The following is a 15,878-nucleotide window of genomic DNA, read 5'->3' on the forward strand; positions in this document are numbered from 1 at the left end:
CAATCCTGAGACTCTTTATTCGAACAAGCATAATTTACCTTGAGAAGTTATCGCTGGCTTTGCAGTAGAGATTATAAGCTATACTGATTGAAACAGCCATTTTCCAGTCTCCAAGTTTGTGTGTTAACCACACAGCCTCTGGAATCAGTCCACCAACAAAGAGCAATTCAAGAGCATATTCAGCTGTCCATACAGAAGATAGATTCTGGTCTCTAACAGCTTTGGTGACCAAACTGTGCTGCAATGGAACAACTCGAGGAAGTTTGTCTATAAAATAAAGATATGGTTTAATAATGGGAAACCATTAATAGTAATACAACTAGCATCTTAGCGAAGATAAATCCAAAATTTACAGTGTGAAATTTGTTCATTCAGTTTTGTGGTACAACTGATTTTTTTATTACAAAAATAAAGTGGCACATAGGTTTTTAAAGAACAGTACTATAGATTAGATCCTCAACTGGTGAAAAATTTCACAGCAACTCTACTAATGTTCTTTTCCCTGTCTAACAGACTGTAAACAGGTTGCTTCTTAGATCTCTCTTTTATGAGTTCATTTCACTGTCCAAAAACTTAAATTACACAGAATTAAAGCTGATCAGAAGTAGATATGAAATATACAGAAAACAGACATTCAACCTGAACTCTAGAACAAAGTGTTTGGGAGATGAATCCATCCATATTCTCCTGACATCTTCTATTTTTTTCTGAAGAGGTAATTCTAATAAAGAAGCAAGTGACCAGGAGACACAAGGAAGCTTCCTGGAAACAGCTTCACTGTCACAGTTACCAGTTCTGCTCTCTTCCTTGCTGTTCCACACTCCCAAGCAAGGTTAAGAGGACAAGGTTCAGGAAAGAAAATAGTATCAAAACCATTCTAAGCTCCCCTTTGGAGGAGCATGTGGGAGCGGAGAGGAGCCTAAGGCTCCAAACTTCATACACCACACTGGAGCTAGTGTAGTGAGAAGAAGGCAGTGAGAAGAGGGCTCCACAACCCTCTATAGCACAGGGGGATTGAAGAAGTGTTATGTGCTACATTTCCCTCTGTGGGATATTTTCAGATTACTCAGAATTTTCCTAAGAAGGTGAACACAAACAGTAGGTGTGAACTGACCCATACTCTGCAGGGGTATTCATTTGACCCTCTATCAAAATTTAACCCAGCCCTCGTTATGGAATACCAGTTTAAGACACTCTTGATAAACACATGGGTCTTAGAGAACTAAGAATATTTAAATCAGTGCCTTATTGTAAAGCCTACATCTGTTTCACCTCTTGAGCAAGTTACTCCAATTTAGCACCTCCCATGGCACAAAAATATTTACAATAATCTTTGTGGGCACGTGGATAATTATAAAGCATTTCAAAATTCAAAGAGCATTATAAAGTTAAGGAGAATGCAGCTAGATATAAGCTGAAGTTAATCTTGAGCAGGTAGTGGCTATTTGGATAAGAATCAAAGTGAACCAAAGTTTTAGCATGGAGTATAAAAAAATTGATTTCATATGATTTTGAGGAGAAGCCCGTATCTTGCATCACCAAGGTTCAAATAACCTCAATTTCAGATGACTAACTCTCTACTGACTCTCCACAGGACACTGGAATTATCATGACAAAACAAATGAACATCGATTATACAGTGACCTGAAAATACTCTGTACTGTACATTTTAGGTACTTGAAAGCTGATATTTAAAAATGAAAACATTATCAACAATCATCACAGCTGGACATATTTGATCCTCACCAAGATATCTAAAAATTAATAATGTTATCTTGTACTTAATACCAATAATCCTGACAATTTAAAAATACAGGGCTAACACAGAGAACAATCCTTTTAAAGTTAGGCAACACTGACACACAAGTAAAAGTAAGTCATGACAGCAAGCTACACCTAGTTAAATATTTTAAATGAATACCTGGTTTGATATGAAGTGGAGGAAGGACACCAACATTATGTGAGGGGAGCACATACAGTATCTGATTTGTGAAGTAAGCTGCCATGAATCGTGCCATGGATTGAATTACAGCCATTGCAGCTTCAGTATGAACATCTTGTATCATCCACAGCTCATGCTGAGAATACTTAAAATCTAAAAGTGACAGGTATCCAATGAGAACATTTTAAAATTAACTATAAAACTGAAAGCTTAAAACTATTTAAATTATGGCCCATAAAAAAGTACTCAAAAAGCAAACTGACAGCTTTTCCAAACCTTTAATAAAGGAAAACTTAAGAGGCTTCTTACTACTAATTTCAAGTTAGCATTCATTCCCCTTGAAGACTGTTTCCTACCACTACAATATAGAGACTGGTTTCAATCAGAAGTCAGCAATCTACAACTTTTAGGCTGAATCCAGTGTATATTTAGCTTTGATTCTGAAAGTTTCCAGGGTTTCAGCTATTCAAATCTAAGATTCTGATTCGGCCATTTACTAAATTAACTAGCCACAAAATGCAGATCCATACCATAAGACAAATATCTCCAAAGGTATATTTGGACTTAGGATTTCTTTGTTACCAACTCTGCTACAATATACTTTTTTAAATATAAAATGAAAAAAAAGAGATCCCCTGAGACTCAGGCCCCCTCCACATTACAGGTATTGTGCCATTAACTAGTCTACTGTACAATTACCTGGAGACCACCTACACATGCAGCTATCACACAATAAAAAGCTCCCACCAGCTATAAAGTTAGACCTCAAATATGTGTCCTAATTTTATAACTGGTTGCTACTGGGCTTTAATTTTCAGGTATAGTATAGCAGCGTCTCCCCTGCAGCTGAGAGCCCCATCAGCTGACAGAGCTCCCAACCGCATGGGTGCAACATACCTAGCGTAAAATCCCTGGATCCTGGGGATCACATCTGTCACAATCCCTAGGGGCCAGGCGTGCGTGAATCCCCTGGACCCTGGGGATCACAGCTGCTGTAATTTCTAGGGCTCCAGGGTGTGGGAAACCCCCCCGGCCAGAGAACTGCTGCAGCAATCCCCTGACCCCAGGGGTTTCCCATAGCTTCAGGTCATGGGGAAAGTCCTGGCAGTGATCCTCTGACCTCAGGGGGTTTCCAGCAACCTCAGGGCAGGAAGGATCACCCTGCTGTGATCCCCAAGCCTTGGAGGGTGGTTTCTTGCAACCCCAGCATGGGGGGGAAGTGGGATTGCTCCTATGGCGATCTTCAAAAGTCAGGGGTTTCTGACACCCCTGGAGCAGGGGGAAATTGTCATAGCAGAAATTCTCCCACTCCAGGGGTTTCACAGACCCCTGGGCATGTGTGGCATGGCAGGAGGTGCAATTATATGAATTGTGCACTAGATCCCATTGCATCTTTACCTGCATGTGTAGAGGTGAATATAGGCTTAATCTTAAAGTCCACTGAAGTCAACAGAAACCTTTAAATGGATAGAAGAAGGGTTTTTGTACTTCTTAAGAAAAAACATATACAGTCTATATAAGTTTCTCAGAACCTTCAGAGAGAAATAATGATATTAAAATTCTACTGGGCGTAAGAGTTAGATATCAGGTTACCCGATGGATATAAAGATACTTTAGTATACTGACCTAATATTTTATATAAAATAAACATACCAGAGAAATCTTCCGTCTGCCTCATGCAAAGCTGAGATCGCCTTAGTATTTCTCCCACAAGATGATCACAAAGCCCCTGAGCCTCACGTAAATTATAGCGATATAGGTGGCAATATAATATGGCAAGGAAATATCTAGTTTGAAGAAAATGTGCTCTTATTCCTCCTGAATTAAAAAGAAGAAATATATGTAGTACTGTATATTCAAAAGCATAGAAGGATAGTTGTAGACAGAAAGGGCCACAGAAAAGAAGAAGTAGTTGCAGTAACAATTAGCTATGTAGAGGGAAGCAAGCAAGTACAAATACAGACATTGAAAGGCTAAAAATCTCCCCCTAAAAATTCCTCTGTGCGAATATGATGCAGGTAAGGATCCACATTTTACAAAACAAGTAGAACTGAGCAGTTATTCTGCAAACCACTATATTCCAATTCAGGAATGTTCAAAGGAGCTTTTCTTTCTTTCAAAAAAGGGGATTAGTAAGCAGCTGTGATAATGCAAAGGCAGCATGGCTCAAACAAGACATGCAGCCAGGAAAGGTTGTCTAAAAAGCAACAAGAAGGATGTAGACACATTGGGCGCCTATACATGAACACTGAGGGTACTCGGACACGCTGGAATTCCAGTGTGTTGGAGGAGACTCAATTAATTGAGCCTGCTGGAGCGTGGCAATTGTCACGTTTCAACAGCTTCCTGTGTCTCATGTATGATGGCGGGGATGCTTGAACTAAAGCTCATTCAATGAACTTTAGTTTGAGCGCCCCAACCACCATTTTTAAGCGCAGGGACACTGATACACAAGATGTGGTGGCACTTTAATTAGTGCAGCTCTCAGAACCACTCTAAATAAAGTGCATCCCCCTCTCTCTGCCTCCAACCCCTAGAGCACATGTAGAAGTGCCCACAAGGATCTACAAGGCTATACTGATTTGTAGAAGGATCCTTTAATCTCCAAAGAATTTCCAATACATAATCCCATCCATTCTGCATGGATGAGAAATCCTTTTCCTCTTAACCTGGTATATGAATAATTGTAGTAATAGTGTTTTATATGGGTTTTTTTTTTACAAGTTTACTTAAAAGTGAACTTGAAAAAAACCTCTAGACCCAATTTTTAGTTCAACCGTGTTCTGATATAAAGAGCAAATCCTGTGAAAATAAATACTTAGTATAAAAATGCTAACAGCATCTTAACTACAGTAGAGAAGCATTATTTGCCCTGCCAAAATATCATACAAACACCTGAAAAAAATGGAGCTTTTTCCCATCTTCTTCCTTACCTTTTGCTTTGACTTCCTGAAGAGCTCTCTTCCAGATGTCCAAAGATTCTTTGTATGAGCCTAGAAGAAACTGCTCCTCACCTTTAAAAAAAATATGTAATGTATTCAACAACACTGAAATGTATTCACATCTTTTCATTGTATAGATGTTAGCCCAAATCTTTGCCTATCATTAAATATTTTCCTTTAGAAAAACCATGGTAGAGAAGCAGGGGCACTGTGTTGGAATAAAGTGAAGCCATTTAGTTACAAAATTCAGAGTCATGAGTTTGAACCTTGACCTGGATTTGCCTAGGGAAATCTCTCTCTATCTGAATCACATTGAATAGGCCATGGAAATCACTACCTTAAATGCCTTAATCATGATGTGCATTTGTCAGAGAAACTGTTGAAATGTTAGCAAAATCCTCCAAATGATCCTCCAAAAAGGCAGGTTTCTCAAATCTCTTATCAAATGCAAATGTCTCAAATCTCCAATTGATATTAAGAAAGAATTAAACTTGGGTTATAATCACTTCTACAAGGCTCCTATACATTATGCCACTTGTTACTCTATTAACAGCAGGCTTAGAAATGCTAACTGTCACACAGCATCCTCTGGAGATGCTTGCTCAAGATCCCTGTGGCTTTGTTTGGTCTCTAAAACCCCCAAAGCCAGCCCAGTCGTAGCTTCTAGAGCAGTGATTCTCAATCTCTTTAGACTTGAGGAACCCCTCCATAACTTTTGCTAATTGAGCAGGACCTGACTTCCAAAAAATATTTTATGACAGTGCTTGCCTCCTTGCAGAGGAGTTGGGCACTGGGAGCAGCAGGGCAATGGTTAGGAATGGATGACTCCTCATACCTGCTTATTTCCTCACACCTTGCTGCAGCCTTTACAAGATCTTGGGTCACCTCAGCGTGCCCTGGCACCCTGCTAGAGAATCACTGTTTTAGAGCAAGGGGGAAGACCAGGCTCCTTCCCATTCTAAGCCCTCAGCTTTTCACTCTCTCACCTTAACTGGTACTCTGTGGCCCTGACTCAAGGAGCTAGCATTCAGTTCTGCTTTGAGAGGGGATTTACTTCTTGTTGGGAAGACTGGGTACAACACAAAGTTCCAAGTTCCAGCAGCCACCTTCTTCAGTAAAGGCATTAATTGGGGCAAAAGCCATGTTTTCTGCCCACCACCCAAAAAGGGTTGGAGCATTTACTTTGTTCCAGCTCTAGTTTGCACAGCCCAAAGCACCTCCAAAGACACTCTGCTGTTCCATTCCAGTCTCTCTCCAAAGCTCCCAGGCTAGTTTCTGAACCCAGATTCTCTTGCAAGAAAATGACAACCCTTAGTTCAAATTTCCCTCTCACGGGTGTGCACATCTTCCTCACCCCAGCCTCCGGGAACAGTAAAGCTATATAGGTCCTGGTTTTCATCCCACATGTTCCATACAGGCAACTCTGGCACTTGGCCCTTCTTTCCTGCTCTCCTCACATTAACTCAGTATTAACCCTTCTTTCCTGGCATGCTAGCATTTAAGTAAACCGAGCCATGGAACATTATAACAACTTGAACACAGTTCACACAGAAATATTACAATAAATCCCATAGTCCCTCACACACTGTAATTAGAACTTCCTTTTGTAGTTTATTTGTGGTAAGATGTGCTTCCTGGTATATTTTCAACTTTCATATCATGTTAAAAATGCTATTAGTTTTGCAACTGTGGGCCTGACCCTGCAGTCTCTGTGAAGACAGTTTTAAATCTGGGAAGTTAATTTTTTTTTTCTACATGAAGTTCAAGCCTTAATACACATAATTACATGCAAGTACCTTTAGAATTGTGGATGGAAGCCAGAATAACAACCAGCATATCTCACAGTTACAGGATGGAACATTTTTGCCTATGACATCAAATCAGTAAAACCTACTTTAGAAAAAAGATGAATGGGGTTTTAAGCATTCTGGCGAACTAAACAGGTTGTAAATGTCAGAGATGCACACAATGGTGCATGTCCCCCTCAGAAGAGACAAGATTGTGGTCTCTGCTGTCAGAATTCAAATTTCTGGCTCCAGGTTTTCAGCCTTAGGGCATGATAAACAGAAGTTAATCAAATGTTTCTGTTGAGTTTAACAACAGGCTTTGGATAAAGCCCTAAATATATGCCACTAAATTATATATAAAAAAGATATTTAACTGTGACTTTTCAACAGATTGCCCACTAAAACCATCCAAGCAAATACATTACAGACCAAGTTATTTACTGGTTACAAACCTTCTGAAATTTAGTTACTCATACATCATCAGTTATTTGCAGTTCTTTGCAATGTACTAACCAATCACAGAATTAAGCTTCAAGTTTTGCTCCAAGGTCACTCCTGAAGACTGTAGGGTTGCCTGGATACGACTTAAAAGTGATGCAACAACAGATTCTTCATGTGGAATCTTCACCTCAGTTAATGGCTTGCCATTCCTATACATTTTTCTGTTCAGCTGAGCCTGATACCAAAGCACGTGCTTATATAACAATCGCCACAGTACAGTTAATCTGCAGTTTAAAAAACAAGCTCAGTAAAAAACAAGAAAAATGCTACCTTACTTCAATGTTTTTTACCATAATTTGATTTTGAGCTCCTTATCGTAATTTAAAAAACCTATTGTCTTGGATTTCTTAGGGACAGATTAATTTTACTCAATCATTTGCCTTTGGCCATCAAGCTGATCGCTGTGCTATTAACATTTTGTAGTTTTTAATCTTAGTATTCAGAAAACACACCCTAACTCATGCACCAACGTCAGGCAAACAACTGTTTTTTTTAAGTTGAATTTACTATAAACTTAACAGTACATTTGCCAAATAACTTAAAACATAACTTTGTAACATGTGTAACACCTAACAGCATGGAACTTCTTTAAAGTGAGAAAGGTCTCAGTACAATATGCTTCTTTTCAGGAATATAAAGCAGTTTACAGGAGCATCCTGCCTGTGTGATAAAAGTGCTTTCTGATTCATTCCAGCTGTATAGAGCTGACCAGTCAAGTGATAATTAAATCAATTTTTATTTTTCATGAAAACACTGATACCTGTTTTCTGGCTTTTCATCAAGGCTTGAGACATAAGGAGGTCTCTTAAGCAAGGAAGTTTGTGAGTGAAATTTCTGAGTGACATTCTCATTAAGAACTTGAAAAATAGGTACAATCAGAGAGTCAAGTTTGACGTTACTGCTGACAGAGGTTGTAGAAATCACCTCATACTCTGGAGTGCATATGCCATTTAGAGTGCGAGTGACCATCTTCAACAAGCAGAAGGACCCCAAAAGATTTTTGGAGAACAACTGATCTTTTTGCTGAACAAGCATTACTTTTATAGTTTGTGATGTGAGTTTCACTACATATCTAATAGTCTGTTCATCTCCAACGCCCCAAAACAGGATACTTAAAAACTGCTGAAAATGTTTTAAGACACAATGTATCCAGAGATTATCATCTGCAGACTTGTTTAAAAATGGCTTGTGGTTTAATGAAGGACTTTTTATATACTGGATAATACTGAAAAAGTAAGTAATGCAGCTTATTGTGTAATTCAAAAGCACATCTTTTTCTTGTACGTTTTTTGAAATCCCCGTCTCCCAGGCTGCAAGGAGGTTTTTTTGGATAGAGTTCAGTTCCACAGACCAATCATCTTTTTCTTTGGTATCATCCTCTGCATGTGTAGTGTCAAACATTGATGCAAACTCTAACTGGCCTTGATCAAAAAGCGAATCTGGGCTCCAGAAAGCAGAAGAGCTATTTTGAAAATGTTCATCCTCATTAGATTCTTCTTCATGATCCTACATCACAGAAGGGGGAAAAAAAAGTCTGATGCAACTTTTTTCCTGAACAAGAACAGTGAAGAGTAAGACGGAGTTTAACTTAGCTTCATACGTGAAACACCTCCATATTGTAAAGGCTTATCTAACACAGGGAAGTTAATTTGGGTAAGGCAGAATATGAATGTAAACCTGAATAATTAAATTCCTGTGTGGGTAATCTTATTTTCAAGTTGAGTGCTTAAGATTAGACCTCTTTCACTGAGGGCTAAGATGCACAGAAATATTTCCTCACATCCCTCTTGCACACCCCACTACAAGCACCCTATAAAAAACTGCTACAATGAGCCATAAATAAACAGCAGTGGAGACAAAAGCTTCCTGGGAGCCGTTACATTTATGGTCTGGTTAATGCGTCACTTACACCATATATTACAACGTCACATGTTAAAGCAATTTATTGCACCATAAAATAGCAAACTATCCACAAAGATATTTCACATTATATGGAATATGTATGTGGAACATTTTTGTACCTGGTTTGTACAGTACCTTAACTTAAATGTATGACATGCTGTGTTCCAGACTGGGGTTGCTCCACCAATGCTGATAATCAGCTGATTGTCAGCATCATCTGGAGACAACCTTGGTCTTGGAACCGGACTGGGGCTGTTCAGGGCAAATCCGGGGGGGAAGAGGTTAATCAGCCAATTTTTGGCAGCAGCCAGAGACTTGGAACAGGACCCAGGGCAGTCCAGGGTTGTTGTTAACAATGACTGTCAGCAGGAGGCGCTGACAGTCCCAGGTTTCCTAGTGGCTGTCTGGGGCTGATGCAATCACTTGATTGATGGTGCTGACCCTGGACAGCCTGCAGTCCTGGGGCTACCCCCAGCCTGACCCAGAGATTGAACTGGGGGAAGTTTTGAGTCCCAAATTGGACCCAGGGTTGTCTCAATGCTCTGCTGAGATCTGCAATCTGGATTTGGAACTTCAGTAAAAAGAAATTATTTAAGTTAATAGATGATCAGATGACCCCAGGAAAACAACTATACCTGTATAGGGAGAAAGGAAAAACTTCCCTGTGGTCCTTGTCACTGACCCCAGATTTGACAGTTGGCTTGACCCTGCATATACAAGCTAGATCCACCAGATATGCACCTGAATGGTTTCTAAGTAAAATGAGGAATACCATTGCACTGGAGCCATACTCCACCTCTGCTTGCGCTCAATATCCACTGCTCTAAAGCAGTGGTTCTCAAACTATTTTTTTCATGGAACACTTGAAAATTGCTGAGGGTCTCAGTAGATCACTTAATAAACTTTTTTTTGTTCTACAAATCAAAGCGTATTTTAATATCAGTAGTCTTAGATTTTTCACATTCAAAAAATCCTAAAATCAAATATATCACATGAAGAAATGCTGTGAAATACCTGTAATTCTGCTGTTTTTTCAACCCATTCTACAGTTTCTTCTTGCAAGAATTTTGGAATGGTGGAAAGGGCAGATTTTTGGTTTTGGTGTTGTTTTAACAGATTAGATTTTAAGGAGGACAAAGATTGCAACTGCAGCCTTTTTCCTTTAGACTGTAGAAAACAAAAATTATATTATTAATGCGGTCTGCATAATTATATTTCATACATATCTGTCTCCTAATACCCAAAATGTGCTAAACATTTTCTAAACGTAAAAGGCACGATCTCTTACTGAAACAGCTTATAATTTAAAAGCAAACAAGAGAAACAAAAAGGACAGAACCAAATGTAGGTATAGTATATAAATATGCTGGTGAAGGTGATACATGGCCATGTGTTGGACGTTATTCTTTTAATAACACTAGCCAACTATTTTATTTTCTTGGATTAAATGTAGGAATAGGTCTGAAGAGTAATGGACAGCCAAACAAACAGAAGTTTCAATTAGGAATCCATGGTGTTAAAAGCATTCTGACCTACTGTGGTGTTTTGGAATTCTCTGAAACAAAAGAATTGTTCTATTATTTTTCTTTAGTCAGAAAAATGAGTGAAAACTAATTTTCTGATGGGTGTCCTGAGTCTAGCAAAAGCTGACTTGAGTCTAAAAGAGTTGAGAATCACTGTTCCCAAGAATTCCAAAAGTTGTCCATTACAACCTTTGACACACTGCAGCCATAAAGCGCCTTAGGAAAATAAAACCAAAAAAAACCTCACCATAAAATGTGCCACAGGTAAGAAAAGGGGAACAAGAGTGCCTGGCAGAGAAGTTATTAGGTTAATGTAGTGGTGCCCAGCTCATCTGGATGAGTGGCACAGGGCCAGTCCACAGGCTGGATATGAAGATGCAACATCTGGTCCGTGGGGTTGGAATTTGTTGGCAGTGTTAACTGCAGCAGTTCCCAGAGTTGTGGCAGCTGCCTTTCCTGCCACCACCAAATTTCCACTCCCCCACCACTGTAGCCCTCTAAGCCAGATGATATTTCGCTGTGCTCTGGATGTGGGTCAAAGGGAAATTTGGCAGCAGGATTAGCAGTGGCAATTAACGGCTCCTTCAGCCTCAGAAATTAATGCTGCCATGCTGCCAAATTTCTGGAACCATGGGGAACCCTATGGGCAACCTCATGTGCTGGATCTGGCCCATAGGTCACATCTTGGACAACCATTGTTTAATATATGCTCATATTATCTCAGGACTATATTCTAAACAAGGGGTTTTCAAACTCATCAGGCCTCACAGGCCAGATGAGTGACCTGGGACCAATATGCATACCAGATTGAGCCAACTGACCCACAGACATGACCCTTCCCCCCCCCCCAGTGCCCATGGTGCCAGCTCTAGCTGCTCTGGGATCTGAACTGCACATAGTGTGTCCCAGATCCTGGAGAGGCTGGAATGTGAAGTGTAGATCCCAGACTGGCTGCAATAGGATTGTGTCACACGTGGCCCTGGTCCAACCAGTCCAGGACTCATGTTGTGTCTGGTGCCTAGAGGTGCCACACATAGTATTGGTCCCAGTTCAGCTGAAGCACGAGTTATGTGTGGCATGCATCCTGGATGCCTTGGAGTAGGCGTAGTGTGCAATGTGATTCCCTGAGCAGCTGGAAGAAGTGCTACGTAGGCCAGTCTGGGTCAATTCAAACCCAGCAGCAGCCCCGGGTGTTGGATACCAGGGCTCTGCAGGCCATATGTTTGATACCCCTGCCCTAAACTACAATAGAAGGCAAATCTCTTTGCCACTTTAGACCGGAAGTAAAACTCCTGCCCCTAAAATTTGATGATTGGTTTGACCCTGAACCCTCCCCTCCCCCCACTCCCACAACAGATACCCTTAAAAGCTTCTCAGGGATGCATCAGCAAGAGTACCACTGCAATCCAGTTAAAACAGTGGCAAATATCCAAAGTTTATGAGGAAGGAGAAAAAAGCCCTGGAAGCCAATGAAGTCCTGAAAAAAAAATCCTTCCTGGTCCCTATAGGTATAGCATACCTCCCACATACATACCCCTAACATAGGGACTACAAACATCTAAATCTACATATTAGATGCACTGATTACTGACCCAAGAACATCCTGCCCTATCATACTACTCCATATTTCTTTCAAACTCCAACTTGAAGTTCATAGATTCATAGATGCTAGGGTTGGAAGGGACCTCAACAGATCATCGAGTCCGACCCCCTGCATAAGCAGGAAAGAGTGCTGGGCCTACATTACCCCAGCTAGATACTCATCCAGCCTTCGCTTGAAGATCCCCAGGGTAGGGGAGAGCACCACCTCCCCTGGGAGCCCGTTCCAGACCTTGGCCACTCGAACTGTGAAGAAGTTCCTCCTAATATCCAATCTAAATCTGCTCTCTTCTAGCTTGTGGCCATTATTTCTTGTAACCCCCGGGGGGGCCTTGGTGAATAAATACTCACCAATTCCCTTCTGTGCCCCCTGATGAACTTATAGGCAGCCACCAGGTCGCCTCTCAACCTTCTCTTGCGGAGGCTGAAAAGGTCCAGTTTCTCTAGTCTCTCCTCGTAGGGCTTGGCCTGCAGGCCCTTAACCATACGAGTGGCCCTTCTCTGGACCCTCTCCAGATTATCCGCATCCTTCGTGAAGTGCGGCGCCCAGAATTCCACGCAGTACTCCAGCTGCAGTCTGACCAGCGCCCGATAGAGGGGAAGTATCACCTCCTTGGACCCATTTGTCAAGCATCTGCTGATGCACGATAAAGTGCCATTGGCTTTTCTGATGGTTTCGTCACACTGCCAACTCATGTTCATCTTGGAGTCCACTAGGACTCCAAGATCCCTTTCCACTTCCGTGCCACCCAGCAGGTCATTTCCTAGGCTGTAGGTGTGCTGGACATTTTTCCTCCCTAGATGCAGCACTTTGCATTTCTCCTTGTTGAACTGCATTCTGTTGTTTTCTGCCCACTTGTCTAATCTGTCCAGGTCTGCTTGCAGCTGCTCCCTGCCCTCCGGCGTGTCCACTTCGCCCCATAGCTTAATGTCAGCTGCAAACTTGGACAGAGTACATTTCACTCCCTCATCCAAGTCGCTGATGAAGACTTTAAAGAGTATCGGTCCAAGGACCGAGCCCTGCGGGACCCCACTGCCCACACCCTTCCAGGTCGAAACCGACCCATCCACCACGACTCTCTGGGTGCGACCCTCCAGCCAATTCTCCACCCACCGGTGTTAATCAGGTTCTATGCACCCACTACTATGTTTGAAAGACTGTTGCAAATCTTGACCCCTCTAATTTTCTTCTAAATTCTAGTCTGAATTTGTTCATAATCAAATTGTAGCCATCTGATCTTGTGCCATTTTCGTTCTGTTACTTAAAATATGTAAACACTAAGCAAGTACATGACTGCTCAGTTGCCTCTGCAAAGTGTTTTACAATACTTTGTTTAAAACAGGTGACATTGTTTAAACCCTGTTTTCCTCTTCAGCCAAAAGAAAATCATCAACTTTTTTAAAAAAGCATCCAAGAAAAAAAACAAAAACAAAAGTACCTTAGATATCATCAGGCCTTGATGTACTCTTTCAAGCTTCTGGGCTGAATCAAGCAGAAGTGACCTTATAAATCCTGATGGTGAAAGATTATCAACAAACCTAAGAACTGTAACCATATACCCATCAGAGAAAATGAGGTACGGTAGTCTTGGGTGTGCTGTTACAGAAAATCTCTGTCTCATTAGATCATTTTCAGAAGCTGATGAACCAAGAGACTGAGTGGATTTTTGAGACATGAACTGTTGTGACCTGGCAAATAAAATAAAAATACATTAGAAAAAATAAACAAGCAACTGATATGCGCATTAAGTGTAAAATGAATGCATCAGAAGTATTTTACTTAAAAACAAATTTTTTGCAATTTATACAGGGGAATTAAAAAAAAAAAAGGCAGGATAACAAATTAATACCAAAATATAAACTATAGCAAGCATAAAACGTCATTATATCATAAAATAATCCGAAAATACTAATATGCCATTAAGGTATAACAAAATAATTAGAAAATACTAACAGGCCTTTTAAACCCTAATTAGCTGCTACCAGAGCAAAACAGTGGTATCATGCATCTGTTATGCAGATATTGCCATATTATAATATCACATAAGTGTACGATATTATATAAGGTGCTGATCCTGAAAAGACTTTACTAGATGATTCATCATTAAGATTAATCACACAGCATGGTAAGCCTTTGCAAGATGAAGATCAAATAACTACAAATAAAGAGATCGTGTGTGTAAATTAATGAAGACGACAGAAATTCATAGGTATTTAAAAAACGAACTCTTCAGCCATTCCACAAAAATATTTATAAAACACAGCATCTTGAACATAATAGCAGAATGTGACTTATGTTTCCAAATTTTGAGTGTGGCAGGACACCTTTGCTCAAACCTTGAAGTAGCAGGCACCAGGCTGTGGAGCAGCTGGTAGGTGCAGTGTGGCCTAAAGAAGCAGTTACACAACTGCAAGAGGGCTCCTGGATTGGAGGATGGGGCTGGGCAGCCTCAGTGTAAACCCAGCCCCTCAGGGCTGAGATTGCAGTTGCTATAGGAATAACAATGCCCAGCTGGAGATCTGCTGCTCCCAGAGCACCTGGAGGTCAAGGGTAGTAACTATGGGGCTGGAGGAGGTTCCCAGTCCTGGGGAATGACCTAAAACCTGCTGGAGTTGGATGGTGTGGGATGGCTGACGGGTGGGAGAGGGGTCCCCAGGAAGTGCCACACCAGTGCCTCCCAGGTGAAAGATGAGTATGGGGTGCCAAACAGCCTCAACCCCCATGACCTGGTGGGTTACCCTGTAGAGGGACCAGGTGAGGGGTCCAGGCAGGTCATCAAAGGCCTGAGGCCTAAGGGGTGTAAGGCCTGTAGCCCCAGTGAGGAGGCATGTGTGAGTAGACCGAGTAAAGTAGGGTCTGTATGGGGAGCCTGAAGGACCATGCATGGGCTGCATAGAGTAGGGTCCACATGGGTGGGCCTGAAGGACTGCGCATAGGCTGGCGTTAGAGATAGTGAGCTGTGTTTAGAGGGGCCTGAGAAGGCAGATCTTTATGAGAGGGAGAGGGCCAGCTGCTCAGGAACCTAGCTAGGAAACCCTCAACTGGTCAATGCTGGGGCCAGGACCAGAATGGTCAAAGGGCAAGGATGCACACTGTGAGGGATGGTCAAAGCCAGGAGTTCTGACTGGCCTAGAGCCAAGGTCAGGGCCTATGAGGCCAGAGGTCCCAGAGGGGGCCACTGCCGAGAGGAAAAGAAGCCTTGGGAGTTTCGCAGCCCAGAATGAAGACGGAAGTTAGACCATCTGAGGAGGATGGATCCAGGTGAGGTCTGAACACCAGGCGGCAGACAGTGAGAACCATTGTGGGGCCGGAGCCACATAGGAATGCCATCTACAATGCACGGGACATGGTGTAGGGATGCTATGGAGCCGTGTATTACGCCTTTGGCATTGGGCATTAAAATGGGCAGCCTCCTGCCTATAAACTACTTCCAAAGTTACAAAGGCAAGGCAGGTGGGCAGACTGCCCTCAACAGGAGAGCAGGCCAATGATTAGACCAGCCTTGGGATAGCCCCCTGTCACAATGAGGAAGGAGTTATTCCCACTCCTCAACAGCTAAAATATTAAGAAAATCTTTAAGAGTAGCTGCATGTACAAAATAAGCAACACAATTACAATTAAAAATATTTTTTTGTGTATACATAAATCTGATTTTAAAAATCAACCAGTATAAGAAAATCC

General features: G+C 41.5%; 1 protein-coding gene across 4 annotated transcripts in view; it reads right to left on the minus strand.

Moving 5' to 3' along the window:
* The window catches only part of CPLANE1 (ciliogenesis and planar polarity effector complex subunit 1), a 104,046-nt gene that overhangs the window by 73,429 nt on the left and 14,739 nt on the right, over positions 1-15,878 (minus strand). For all 4 annotated transcript variants that reach the window (XM_090037955.1, XM_090037954.1, XM_090037956.1 and 1 more), the window contains exons 10-17: positions 13,636-13,885; positions 10,089-10,241; positions 7,933-8,678; positions 7,185-7,396; positions 4,876-4,956; positions 3,596-3,760; positions 1,922-2,095; positions 39-267 (exon numbers count right to left, since the gene is read on the minus strand). In XM_090037955.1, the coding sequence (XP_089894081.1) occupies positions 39-267; positions 1,922-2,095; positions 3,596-3,760; positions 4,876-4,956; positions 7,185-7,396; positions 7,933-8,678; positions 10,089-10,241; positions 13,636-13,885 (2,010 nt within the window). The remainder of the gene's footprint in view (positions 1-38; positions 268-1,921; positions 2,096-3,595; positions 3,761-4,875; positions 4,957-7,184; positions 7,397-7,932; positions 8,679-10,088; positions 10,242-13,635; positions 13,886-15,878) is intronic.

The sequence above is a fragment of the Crocodylus siamensis genome, chromosome 3, assembly GCF_052110815.1.
Source record: "Crocodylus siamensis isolate JL-2025a chromosome 3, ASM5211081v1, whole genome shotgun sequence".
In the NCBI taxonomy this organism is placed as follows: Eukaryota; Metazoa; Chordata; order Crocodylia; family Crocodylidae; genus Crocodylus; species Crocodylus siamensis.